This window comes from Dipodomys merriami, unplaced genomic scaffold (assembly GCF_024711535.1).
Source record: "Dipodomys merriami isolate MVZ:Mamm:240054 unplaced genomic scaffold, mDipMer1.0.p SCAF_2, whole genome shotgun sequence".
NCBI lineage: Eukaryota > Metazoa > Chordata > Mammalia > Rodentia > Heteromyidae > Dipodomys > Dipodomys merriami.
In genome coordinates this window covers 98,217,028-98,231,233 of record NW_027203381.1, presented here as the reverse complement: position 1 = coordinate 98,231,233, position 14,206 = coordinate 98,217,028, and the positions used below count along the sequence as shown (strand labels likewise).

The window sequence follows — 14,206 nt, the reverse complement described above, 5'->3', positions numbered from 1 at the left end:
CAAGAAAAGCCTCAACTTTCTGGCTTGTATGATCTACCAGTCTCAATATCCAGTAGAACTGTGTAAGATGCCCTTTCTCCCTTTCCCCCCTCCTTTGTTCTTTCTCTCTTTTTCTTCTTCCTTCCTTCCTTCCTACCTTTTTTCTATGTGATTCTTTGGGTGAAACTCACATCTTCACACACAACAGACAAGCACTCTACTAGAGAGATACATCCTTAGCCTTGTTCTTCAAATCTTGGCTAAAGAAGCAGAAAAAGACTATAATGACATCTGTATTTGCATATAGGTAAATGAATATGTGCACATGTATATATGTGAACATATATCCATATGTATTGTAAAGTATCTAAAAATGATTATTGGATATTAAAATAATCATGTGTTAGGATCAGGAAAGATCTATATTTCAGATTGGCTCAATTCACTAGTCATAACAGTTTAATGAATCTTTAATAATTATATTGAAATTCTTTTACTTAATTTCCAAGGTATATCTGAAAACAAAATTGTTATATGGCTTCACAATAACATGAGTACTAGTATTTGTAATACTTACAATAACATGAGTACTAGTAAGTGTAAATAATGAACAACTGTTTTTGAACTGATTTAACTATAAGCAATTGGGAATTGAATTCCACTTTGGTTTTAAAAATAATAGTAACAAATATCTACAGGCCACAGTGTCAATTTACTTATTCTGTCATAGCTATAATAAGGCATTCCTTGAGGAAATGATTTGGGAGAATAGGTAATCACTTCCTGTTACTTAAAAGCGTGATGTGAACACCTATCATATCATGAGCATGCCATGAACAAAACACAATCATGTTGTCTCATTAAACTTCAAAGATACTTGGGAAATGTACTCTATTGTGGAGAAGTGTTAATGGAGAAGACAAACAGTCACACATAGTCACAGCTCTACAAAGGAACAGGGAAAATGTGTTACTTCTATATACATCTTAGAAAAGATCTAAGTAGAAAATATTATCAAAATCTTAGATTATAAATAAAGTTTGTCTTGTTTGGTGACTTACCTGTTCCATAAAGAAAAAGAAAATTTGCAGATGCAATGTATGACTTACAAGGCTTGTCTTGCTAAGGTAAATTGTAATTATGCTGGGTAATTAAGTATTTAACCAAAAGATATTTTAACAATATACAACTGAGTGTTATTTTATAGAAATCGGTCATCTGGGTAATTTGGTCAGCTTGTTCAAAAAAATGCTGATGATGAGAAGTATCTCAGCTCCTAACTTGTCTACTGATACCTAGGGCATGACTGTTCTATGAAACCACAGGCATCCTTTCCAAAATTTTGAGGAAGATCCTATAAAAGCCATGTGTGCACGACACTCTCAAATAAGCAAAGAGAAAATATGAAAGAGGCTGCTGTTAGGCAGTAAAAATGCATGTCCGTAAGGGATGTCTTTGGAGTGTAAAGTCTGTATTTAATCCACACTGATTGTAAACTCTATGATTTCAGTTACAATGAGAGAACGTGTAGGTTTTTAAAGTATATATTTTTAAAAAAACCCACAAAGATAATTTTAACTTATCTATATATGCCAGAAAATAAGAACAACCTTCCTTTTTTATCTTCCATAATTCCCTACCTAAAGCATCCAGATGACAAATTTTTTTAAGTTGGGAATTACAATTTGAAGGTCAAAATTGCACATGTTTCAGAACTAAAATTGTCTTTAAGTGGATATGAAATGTAATACTTTTACAGAAGCACAAACAAGAAAGAACAAGTTGAATTCAGATAGGGTAGGGGAGAGACATAATTTTGGGAATATGACTTCTTATATATTCAATTGGAGATAATTGTACAGATATATAGATTAAAGGTAATCTTATATATTTTTTCCATTTATTTTACTTATTTCCTCCTTTTAAAAAACCGTTCCTCAGCCAGGTGCTGGTGGCTCACATTTGTAATCCTAGCTACTCAGGAAGCTGAGATATGAGGATCGCGGTTCAAAGCCAGCCCACCCAGGAAAGTCTGAAACACTTCTCTTCAATAACCAGAAAACTGGAAGTGGTGCTGTGGCTCAAGTGGTACAGCACTAGCCTTGAGCTTAAGAGCTGAGGGACAGTGCTCAGGTTCAGAGTTCAAGCCCCACAACTGACAACAACAACAACAATAACAACAACAAAAATATTCCTCATCAAAGAAGGAAGATGCATTTAAAATGACTGAATGGATAAATGAATAAATGTGCAAACGAATTAATAAATTTATTGATTCCAGATGTTTTTGGTATTCAAATTTTTGTAGTAATATTGAATATCACAGGTAATATGTGTTTTATGATGAGAACATTAGCTTTCAGTTTTCCAGTAGTGAAATCTTGCTGCATTTGGTGATTTAACTTTGCTAGGGTTTTTTTTAATGAGAAATTTGAATCATTTATGTTTTGAGATATACCTAGAGTATTAAAATTTCAAATCAAATGAAGCTATATTCATTTAAAGAATACTCTTCCATAGTGCTGTAATTCCCTAAATGAAGAGAAAAATGACAATCAAGAAAGGAAAGCTTTTGTTACAAGAATAATTCCTAGGTTAATTTAAATGTTTTTGAACAAGTAAAATACTGAAATATTTAAAAAGTGATTCACATACTCTGTGCATGAATTTCTAACTGGAAATGATGAAACTCAAGAAGATGAATGAAGGAGGGGGTAAAAATGTTCGACAAGAAATGTGTTACAGTTACATGTGTAACTGTAACCCATCTGCACATCACTTTGAAAAAAATTGAATTAAAAAAAGATGGAGCAAAAATAATGAGAAAAATAAAGCAACTTTCTTGAAATCAAACTGACATTAGGCTACTAATAAAAGTATCTATCTTTCTATCTATCTATCTATCTATCTATCTATCTATCTATCTATCTAACTATATCTACCTATGTATATACATACACACACAGACAGATACAAATACAAATAACTATATATTCCTGTAAAAGTTGTGAGAACACAGCAACATGTTAGAAACCATTTAGTTCTTCCAGATTCTGAATAAGATAAATAATACTGAATAAGATTAATATTATCCTTACTTATTATCACAAATATTAGATTTATCAAGAAAGATGTTTAGGTAAGAGTTTTTCAACTGTGATTTTGTTAAATCCCATGCAAGATAAGTACAGAGTGCTACATCAGTGTGTGACATAAATCACTGACCTACTGTGAAGTTTAGATAAAGCTCCATATAAAAATGAGGTCTGGGAAGTAGCACTGTGGCTCAAGTGGTAGAGTGCTAGCCTTGAACTGAAGAGCTGAGGGACAGCACCCAGGCTCAGAGTTCAAGCTCCATGAATGATTCCTCCTCCCAACAAAAAAGGTCTGAAGGCCTTGTCTAGCATGGGCATGCATGTTGAGGTGGGAAGATTCCAGTCAATGGAAGGCTGGTGCATGGACTGCACGCCTGGAGCAGTGCAACCAAGGAGAGATCAAGCACAGAGTTTTCCTGGGAATCTGGCAGCTCCACTGCAGGCACAGTAATTACTAAAGACTGTATGTAGGAGAGTGACATAGATAGATTAATAGATAGATAGATAGATAGATAGATAGATAGATAGATAGATAGATAGATAGATAGATAGATAGATGTAAAGCATAACAGCTCATGGGAAAATATTAAATATTATTAAAACATAAATTGAGGTATTCGTAGATTATTAATTTCAAAATTTGTGGAAATATGCTAGATTTGGATACAGATAAACCTGCCAAAGATCTCTCATTTCTACACAAATTAATAACCTCAAAATTACACTTGCAAAAAATATTAAACTTGATATCACAGATTTGTCCAATTTTCTAACTTTACACAAAGGTAGATGTTGATAATTATTTTGTTTATTTTTCACTACTAGATTTTTTTAAATTTTTCTCTTTGTTTCTTTTGTTCTTTCTTTCTTCCTTTTTTTTTTTTTTTTGCCAATCCTGAGGAGGCTTGAACTCAGGGCCTGGTTTCTGTCCCTCAGCCTTTTGTGCGAAAGGATAACGCTTTACCACTTGAGCTATAGTGCCATTTCCAGCCTTTTGCTGAGTAGTTTATTGGGTATAAGAGTCTCACAGACTTTCCTCCCTGGTCTGGCTTTGAAGCCAGATCTCAGCCTCCTGAATAGCCAGGATTCAAGCCATGTGCCACAGGCAGACAGCTAGAATTCCCCTTTTTTTTCTTTTTTTGCTCAGTGGTGGGGCTTGAACTCTGGGCTCTTGGACACTGTCCCTGCACTCTTTAGCTCAAGGCAAGCACTCTACCACTTGAACCACAGTGCCACTTCCAGTTTTCTAGTGGTTTATTGGAGATAAGAGTCTCACAGACTTTCCTGCCTGGGCTGGTTTTGAACCACGATCCTCAGATCTCAGCCTCCTGAGTAGCTAGGATTACAGGTGTGAGCCACCGGCGCCCGGCTTAGAATCCCTTTAGAAGAGATGTAGTTGAATGAAGAGGAAAGAAGATGGGAGAATGGGGTCAAAAATTCAACGTATATCCTACAAAATTAAGAAAAATGAGAGAAGGGTTGGATTGGAAAGGATGGGTGAAAATGTTGAAAGAGGTGGCATTGATCAAGACACATCATATTTATAAACTGTGTTGTTAAAAAGCAACTCCTTTGTATACTATCTTAAAGATAATAAAAGGAAAGAAATACTATTAGCATGTCCTAAGTTGACTATAAAGAATTAAGGTAATAACATGATTATTATTATAATAGGCATTTCATGAAGCTTTTGAAGATTTGACATAGTCCTTTAGACTATTTCTATCCTGAGGAAAACACTAAGAAACAGGAAGTAATTCAGATTATGAAGTGTCATTGGATCATTGCATTTTAAAGTTTTAATTATAAATTAGATGTGGTCATTATTCCTCTGTCATGGGCACAAATATTTATTTTTTTCTGATGCTTCCCTGGAAGCTCTACTGTGTACCATAGGTCAAGGTCTGTTATCTTCAATAAAGAACAATTCCAGGAAAAAAGACTATTAGGTGCTTCCAAATACTGACACTGTAGGTTAGTGGTAGAGGAAAGCTGCTGTCATTCACGTAGCTTCCAAAATAAAGCAGCAAGAGCAGTCAAGACTTCAGATTTTCAGACATAATGTCCTCAAAAGCCCAAAGAAACATAGGTCCCATGATTTCCCTTATTTGCAATATCTAGTATATGTATGAGTCAAGCAGAAAAGGTCAGATAAGGTGATGTTAGGAAAATGAACCCTAAGATATGTATTTTAAATGTTTTTTTTTTCTTACATGCATTTGTTTCTAACGCAATTATAAGATTATATCTTTGTTGCTTTGTATCCCTCCCCCACAGTATAACTCCTGCTTTCACTGTATTTGATGTCAGTATAATTTGTGGAGGGGAAGGGGAAAAACAAATCGTTTAAATAGGGATACAGGTGGACCTGTTGCAACAATGAGAAGTACAAGTTGTCATGTCGAAAACGAACTTTACAACTTGGTGGGGGGGGGTGAGGATTGGGTGGGGGAGAGGGAGGATGGGAAGGGATGGGAAGGGTAAACAAAGGAGGAGGATACAATGCTTGATAAGAAATGTACTCACTATCTTGTCCATGTAATTGTGACCCCTCTGTACAGTATTTTCACAATAAAAATTTTTTAAAAAAATTAATGATGTTAGGATCAACTTCATGAATACAGAAATCTATTTGGCTTCAGTTATTTGAAAGGTTAGGACTTCTAGAACTATTAAGAAGTCCTTTTACAGATTACCATCATTTGTTACTGTGATTTAATAAACTAAATAAAATACTTTAAACTTCTGGTAGCTCTTCGGTTCTCCTTATCTTAAATGGAAATATACTTACTTGCATAGATTTATATACTCCATCTTCTCATCAAGATATACTTGACCAAATCTGTCATGCAAGTAAGGCCTTACTACGATGGCCATACTGGAGAGTAATGATGATGTGTTAAGTAGGAACAGTTGCTTTTAAGGAAGTAAGACTGGCTTAGTTATAGATGCCATGCCTATAAAACTACCCAGGAAACCTAGACTAATACCTGGCTTACAGAACAGTTTCACAAGTCAGAAAGGTTAGCTCTTGCTAGGAATATTAAGAAGTTTTTATGACCCGGCGAAAGAAGAATATTCATGAGGTATAGGTACTACAACTGAAATCTGATATGTTTTCTTAGATTTGTTTTCCTCATTTTCAGTCTATAAATAATAGAAGGTTTTAAAAATCCAATTAAGATTTTACAAATAAACTTCCAAGTAGAAATAAATAGATCTCAAGCTGTGATACTTTCATTAGAGAAAAATAAATCAGCTTCCAGTATATTTTTAAATCTTCCTGTAGATATATATTTTTAGTTTTTCTATATCTTTCTAGCCAAAAAGCTGGCAAATTTTCCTAAATCTCAAAGACAATTATATATTATTGATAAGATAGAATAAAAATACTAAAGTTAAAATCCCTATGTATTATGCAAGCTGCTTCATGAAGTAATGACCTTCCAATAATCATGTTTTTCTGTATTTAAAAATTAATATTTTGGAGCTGGGAAGGTGGCTCAGTGGTAGAGTGCTTGCCTTGCATGCATGAGGCCCTGGGTTCGATTCCTCAGCAGCACATAAGCAGAAAAAGCCAGAAGTAGCGCTGTGGTTCACGTGATAGAGTGCTAGCCTTGAGCTGAAGAGCTGAAGGACAGCGCCCAGGCCCAGTTCAGGCCCCACAACCAACAAAAAATAAAAATAAAAAAAATATTGCTGATCACAATATACCTTAGCTTTGGCTTTCACCTCAATGACATAAGTATCCTAGTTTCAAATGATCTAATAGGAAATTAACAGTTTGTTATTAATATGTTATCACATGACAACTACATCTTCCCATGTTTACTGTACAAATACTATGGTACTAAAACTCAGCATGATTAAAGTCAGTATAATAACAATTACAGTTTTTAAAAATAGCTAAATGTAAACAGGAACCATAATAAATCACCAGCTTTCAGAATGCTATTTCACATTACAGTAATCTTATTACTCTTTAGTTTTGCAGCTTAAACTTAACAGCATATTAAAGAAATATACTTTTATCTTTGTGTTCAACCTGAAAAGACAGATCAAACTATTGTACATGATTTGCCACATATAATGCTTGTTAACATTTTAGACATAGATTAGATCTGTGTTTAAGTCACACTTACCCATAAAATTGAGATAGCCTTCTCCACCAAGGGCATGAGTGATGAGCCGAATCATCTTGTGGAGCTGTATTCCCCGATCAATAACTGGTGTAAAAGGAGCTAGAACACTCATGTTCGTGTACATTTCAGCATCCATCAACCAAAAAGCCAGTGTCTTATCACCAACCAGTGCCTACAAAAGTAAAGCCCACTGAGATAAATGAAAAACCTATGTCCTGAGAAGTTGTAATTTATAAAAGAATACTACATGCTTACACAGAGGGAAAACATTTTGTAAGTATTTTTAAATTTTAAAGGTATTCAAGAAATGAGATGGGATATTAAAAAAAGAGACACATTTGTTTTTAAAACTGATTTCATGTTACACATTTTATTCAGTTGAACAGCACATAATTTTTTTATTCTTATAGTATGTACTATTAAACAGTCATTTAACTTGGATGACTGTAAGTTGAAGATTTTAAGAAACTCAGAAATATATATATATATATATATATATAACTATTTAGAAATGATTCCATTATTTAAAAAGAAATGAGATCATAAATACCATAAATTCATCTAATCCTATCATGTGTTCACCATTATAACAAATATATATTTGAGGAAAAATTAAATATTTTCTTAAGTATAACATTCAATAGCCAATAATGTTTGTCATCAAGCTTTTTTTAAACTATAGTCAAAGAAAAAATCGCCCCATTAATAAGTGGTCTAAAGGCTTAAAGAGAGACTTCTCTGTAAAGGAAATAAGAATGCCAATAGATACATGAAGAGATGTTCAACATCTCTGGCTATAAAACAAATGCAGATCAAAACAACATTGAGATACCACCTCACCCCAGTTAGCATGGCTATAATCAGGAAATATAATAATATCTATCTGGAGGGGAAGTGGCTGAAAGGGAACACTACTACACTTTGGTAGGAGTGTAAATTTGTTCAACCACTCTGGAAAGCAGTATGGAGGTTCCTCAAAATGCTACACATATAGCTCCCGTATAACCCAGCAATCCCACTTCTGGGCATTTACCCAAATGACCACAAACCAGGCCATACTAAAGCTACCAGCACAACTGTGTTTATTGCAGCATTTTTCACCATAGCTAAGATATGGAACCAAATCACATGTCCCTCAATAGATGAATGGTGTGTGTGTGTGTGTGTGTGTGTGTGTGTGTGTGTGTGTGTGTGTTTGTAATGGAATTCTATCCTTCCATCAGAAAGAATGACACTCCCCATCTTTAAGAAAATGGAAGTACTTGGAAAAAATCATATTAAGCCAGACCTAAGAAACATAGGTCCCATGGTCTCCCTTATGTGTAATAATTAGTATATATTTAGGACAATATTAGTAGATGAGCAAAATAGCTCAATAGCTATGTACATCACCATATAGGATGATTCTAAGTGAAATGAACTCCAAGACATGGACACAAGAGGTTTTTTGTTGTTGTTGTTTTCTCAATGTACTACATGATTTATTTATTTTTCATGATTTATTTTTTATTTGTGATTTCACTCCCATGGTTTTCCCTGTTGTCATTGTTTTTGGTTTTAGTACATTGGGTATTGTATATACATCTATATGAACTAGGGAAGGGTAGGGGAACAACAAAATGCTAAGACAAATGACAAAAGGAGAACCTATGCAAAAGTGATATCCACAAGACAGTATGTTAGATATTATCTGTACAAGTTGGGAGGGGTTGGGGGGAGGGAAAGAAGGAGAAAAATAAGGGAAGATATAACAAGTTAGACAAGAAATATAATCACTACCTTACTTGTGCAACGGTAAACCCTCTGTATACAATAATAAAATTTAAATTAAAAAATGAAATGTTTTCATCATCAAGACAAAAACATATTATGAAATGTAAAGTAGGCAATAATCTGAAATCTCAGTATCCCAATTATTTTCCCTTGTGACAAACACTTTATTCTTGTAAACATACTGTTGCATACAACTAATGTATTTTAATTCAATTGTCTTTTTAAAGTAGTGCTGCAATATCTATTGCATTCATTCTAATAATTTTTCTATTCCTTCCAAATTTTATTTCTATCCACTTCAAATAGTTTGAATACATGAGTGTTTACTTTTGGTTAGAAACTCTGATTCTCTTAAAAATTATTTAGATAACTTGTTCTAAGTATGTAGAAGAAGCTAATTTCCACATTAAATGTCACTTTTAAAAATACTGCATTGTCATATTGTTAAGAACTGTTAATCTTAGAAATTTAATTGGTTAGATTAAGAATTTCTGAACATTTTAACAATAACAATTATTTTCACAATGATGTACATTTTATCTATTATTCTATAGATTGATTATTTTATAAAGATGCATGCTTTTGTATTTATATTTTTAATCAAGGTTTACAACATATTTTCTCTTAAAAGAAATAGGTAATTAGTATATTTTCTGTACTCTTGACAATTTTAATACAAAGCTTAATTACTTGAATTTTTAAAGTTATAAAATAATTACTACTAAATTTTTATTCCTTTATAGACTTTGTATATAGGCATAAGATAAATCTAATAGTTTTATCTTAAATAGTTTATTCATTTCATGTATTTATTTTTATATTGATTTGAACAAAATATACATATATTAGGAAGTTGCACTATGCTATATCTTGCAGTAATGCATAACAGAAAAACGTAAGTTGTGAGGTATTCTAATTTGTCTATATTATGTATTTGCTGAAGATTTGCCATGCTTAACTTCTCCCAACCCTCACACTTTATTCTGTCAATTAATATTATTCTTTTCTATTTTGGTCTTTGTTTTATAGATATTCACTTGACTTGCTGTATGGATAATTAATATTACCTATATATTGATAAGAAAATAGTGCTCCAACTTGGAAGTTGCAAAATTTATCATATGTCTACTCTGTGTGTTAGAAAACTTTTGTAAAAGGACAAATAAAGAATATTGACTTTGTAGGTCAACTTTCCTGTCTCAGCTTCTTGAACTTGTCATTATGAAACAAAAGCATTATTATGCATGCTTTATTTCAATTGAAGAAAAAATGAGCTACCAATAGGATTTAGCCCATGGGTTTTAGAAATCCCTAGTCTATTTGCATATTCTTATGAATATGAAACAAACCCTGAAAAAACACAATCCAGTATGGGATATATTTCTGCTGAAATACTACTAAAATGTATTATTTTAGTTTCAGTGTACTTAACAGACACTTTCACAAAAACTGTATCCTTTTAACTCCATAAGGAAAAATTATATTATTACAGTTATTACAGTTAAAATGATTTTAAAGGGATAATTTCCATTCTTCAATTTTCCATGAAGACTCAGTTGCTACTAAAAGCAGTACAGTGCCATGCTTAGAAATAAAAATGGAGGGTGAAGAAGCTTTTTGTTTAAAACATGATGGGAACATGCAACACTGGACAAGATTGTTTTTTTCCCCTCCCTGGGATGGCTTCATCTGGAATGTGGTATCCGAGTAACATGACTGAATTAGAAAAGGAGATTCTTAGGTGGAATGCAGCTGTAAGAAGATTACAAGACTGGAAGAAGTACATCTATTTGAAATGAGTGGGAATTTTAAAGTACTAAAGAACATGAAATTTAGCCAGTGGGGGAGAAAATTAAACTGGAATCTGACTTGGTCTAGAATATAAGTGGATTGAATGGCCAGCTTCAAAATATAGATATGCACTGACATAATGGCCTTTGCTGTTTGGAAAATACATCAGGTTGCATTAGACAGGAGGTACTCAAGCTAGTAGGTACAGTGGTTGGGTCACCACTTAGCAGTTTGTTGAGGTTGAGGAAAAAAGTAATGAACGTTTGTCAAAGGTATAAGAAAAACAAAAACAAAAACAAAACAAAACCTCTTGAAAGAAACTAAAGTGAAAACTAGGATAACTAGGATAACACCAATATTCTTCTTCATGCAAAGGAAAACATTTAACCCTTGCAACTGACATGCACAATGAATTATGTAATTTGGCAAGGCAAACACAGAATTGCATTTAGAAGCTGTAATTTCTAGATCTACAAATGATCTTAAAATAATTTTCAAGTTTTCATAAGGCAAATATATATATATATATATATATATAATGTTATAGTCACTGTATTAAACAATAGTAGCATGTATTTTGACATGTCGTTAACAATAAAGGACATGCAAAAGGCAAATGTTAAGATACAAAAAAGTAATTTATACCCATTTCCTTACCTGATCATGACTCTCTGCATAAGCAATGCACTTCTCAAGGTGGCGCCGGTTTGTGAGTGTATATACTATATTGCCCATATTCCAGTCTTCATCTTTAAACTCTTTAAGTAACTAGTCACAAGAAAGAAACAAACCTCTCAGCAAACTACTATTTTTCTTTCTTTAAATATCAATCTGAGAGCCACTACCAAATCAGTCCAAATCATTTGACACGCATGCAGACAATAATCCATATAATCATATTGTGGTTTAAACTCTTACTGAAATAACAGCTTTCATACTAACACGTAAATGAAGGATCTACAGCATGTTTGTTTGTACGTGTGCTTTTCTTTTGTGCAGATGGCTTAAACTACACTCTAATATCTTTGCAAATTTTTTCCTAGTAATAGCTGCTGCCTCTTGATAAGTGTCCATTATAAAGTATTGTTGTATAATACACTTTCCTGTACATTTCACAAACCTTAGATATACTTGCAATTATTTTAGATTTGAATGCCTTTTAGTAGGTACAGTGTTTTCCATTAATGATAAGGAAAGCAATAATTATTTCCAAGTTTCAAGGTTTATTTTTGAAAAGTAATTATATTCTTAGTAGAGCATATGGATCACATTTCCAGTTCATTTTCTTTAATCTGGTTCTACTCGCTTAGATTGCTATGATGTTACTGATCTTGCCAAGTCATTCACTTTTTCAAGAATCACTCTTTCTCGGGCAAATACTTGTACAGGATTCTGTTGATATACTTTCCTCCCATGAATTTCTTTATTTCTTGAATTGCTTTTTATTCTACCATAGACTAATTCTTGTTTAATTTCTTCCCATCACTATGGACATGAAAACCTCCTTCTCTCAGTATGGCAGAAAAGCTGATATTCCTCTCAATGCTATATCTTACATCTGGACTGTTTTGCTATTCAGTATTCTCTTTCTGTTGCTTTTCTGTTCAAACACTAGTAAATTATATGATGGGAAGAATTTTAAGATGATCCAGCACTCTTGCTTCTTCCTACTTCTATCTCAGTGCAAACCCATTACCTTGAATGTCAGTAGATGCTTTGATTATTATAGTGCTTTTTGTCCTCTGAAGAAAGTGTGAGGATTTAATTTAGCAATGCTTTAAGATGCTAGATTTAAGGTGACTTATGGAATAATGCCCCAAATCAAATGCCAATTTTGGTGCTAGGATGAACAACTGATACATGACAATAATATGTCTGTTACTATTTGTAGGTATACAACTTATAAAAATAGTAAAAACTCACTGTGTTTAAGGGTTTTAAAATATAACTTTTTGGTATGAGGGTTTTAAAGTATAACTTGCTGGTATTGTTAATTAAGGTTCAAATTAAGCTATGAACATAGCTTTTTTGTGTTCTTTATTTTATTTTATTTTTTGTCAGTCATGGGCTTGAACTCTGGGCCTGGGTGCTGTCCCTCAGCTCTTCAGCTCAAGGCAAGCACTCTACCTCTTGAGCCACTGAACAACTTCTGGTTTTCTGGTGGTTAATTGGAAAGAAAAATCTCAAGGACTTTCCTGCCCGGGCCGGCTTTGAACTGCTATACTCAGATCTCAGCCTCCTCTGTAGCTAAGAATACAGGCGTGATCCACCAGCACCTGGCTATGAGTATGTTTTTAAGCAATTATATAAAATAGAAGATGATATTTGTCTTCAGAGAATTTATAATCTAAGACAGGATAGTCATACATTAAACATAGGATTGTCTGCCAGTTGTAATATGCACTCCCTGCTTGAGTATATAGGAATTAAAATGTTTATTAGAGTAAATATAGAGATTTATAAAGGGTATGCCCACTTTGAAATATGATAGGGAAACAATTTTAAGTTGGTGTTCACTTTGAAATATTCTTCATAACTACTTAAAGAATTGTGAAAGCTTTTCAGCAAGAGGTTATGAATTGAGATTTGGCAATTATGAGGACAATATATCTTTGTAAAGAGGAGAATAATAAGCAAGGAAGACTGAGAACAAACCTGATAGCAAGGTAAGACACTCTAAAAAAGCACATAATTTTTTTCAAGTAACATATAGAAAGCTTCTTTTGATACAGTAACGCCAGAGCAATCAGTTACCTGTTTTTTGTTTTTGTTTTGTAATTTTTTCAGCCTAACCATCAATAAAATACTTGGTTTTGAACCTGCTAATGTTTAGAGAACAAAAATGACTAAAGGAGCATTGGCCAGTTGATAGAGGTTTAATATCATCTCTTGGTACTGCATAACTTCCTTGGGGTAAAGGAAAGAAAAGAGAAGACTACAGTAATTGCATCATTCACAGTAGGTCCTATGTTTTTCAACACAAAGTGAAGCACTTCCACCATTACAGAACCGGATCATGTGTACTATGATCAGTTAGCTCTATGTACATTTGACTTTTTACACATATTTAGTCTACAAGTATACGGCCAAAGGAAAAGAATTCTATGTGAAATATAAGTTATATAGATTCTTTAAACATCTGTTAAATTTAAGTATATATGTATATAATATATATGTATATATATATATATACATATAAAATTCAAAGTAACTGAACTTTAATTAAACCACAAAACAGAAGTAGAGGTGTAGCTCAAGCTGTAGAATGCTGGACATGAGCAAAATAGCCAAGTAAGAGTGTATAACCCTGAGTTCTAGTCAGAGTTCCAGCACAGTTATAAAATAAGCTTGTAATATATTGAAAAACAATGTATTAAATACTTTGTACAATTAATTATTCCTTCCTAATAACTGACATTTGGTCAA

The 14,206-nt window shown here is 33.0% G+C and overlaps 1 protein-coding gene across 2 annotated transcripts in view; it reads right to left on the bottom strand.

Moving 5' to 3' along the window:
• Window positions 1-14,206, bottom strand: part of Gbe1 (1,4-alpha-glucan branching enzyme 1) — a 210,857-nt gene that overhangs the window by 48,784 nt on the left and 147,867 nt on the right. For both annotated transcript variants that reach the window (XM_070030451.1, XM_070030450.1), the window contains exons 11-12: window positions 11,438-11,548; window positions 7,217-7,388 (exon numbers count right to left, since the gene is read on the bottom strand). In XM_070030451.1, coding sequence (XP_069886552.1) covers window positions 7,217-7,388; window positions 11,438-11,548 — 283 coding nt within the window. The remainder of the gene's footprint in view (window positions 1-7,216; window positions 7,389-11,437; window positions 11,549-14,206) is intronic.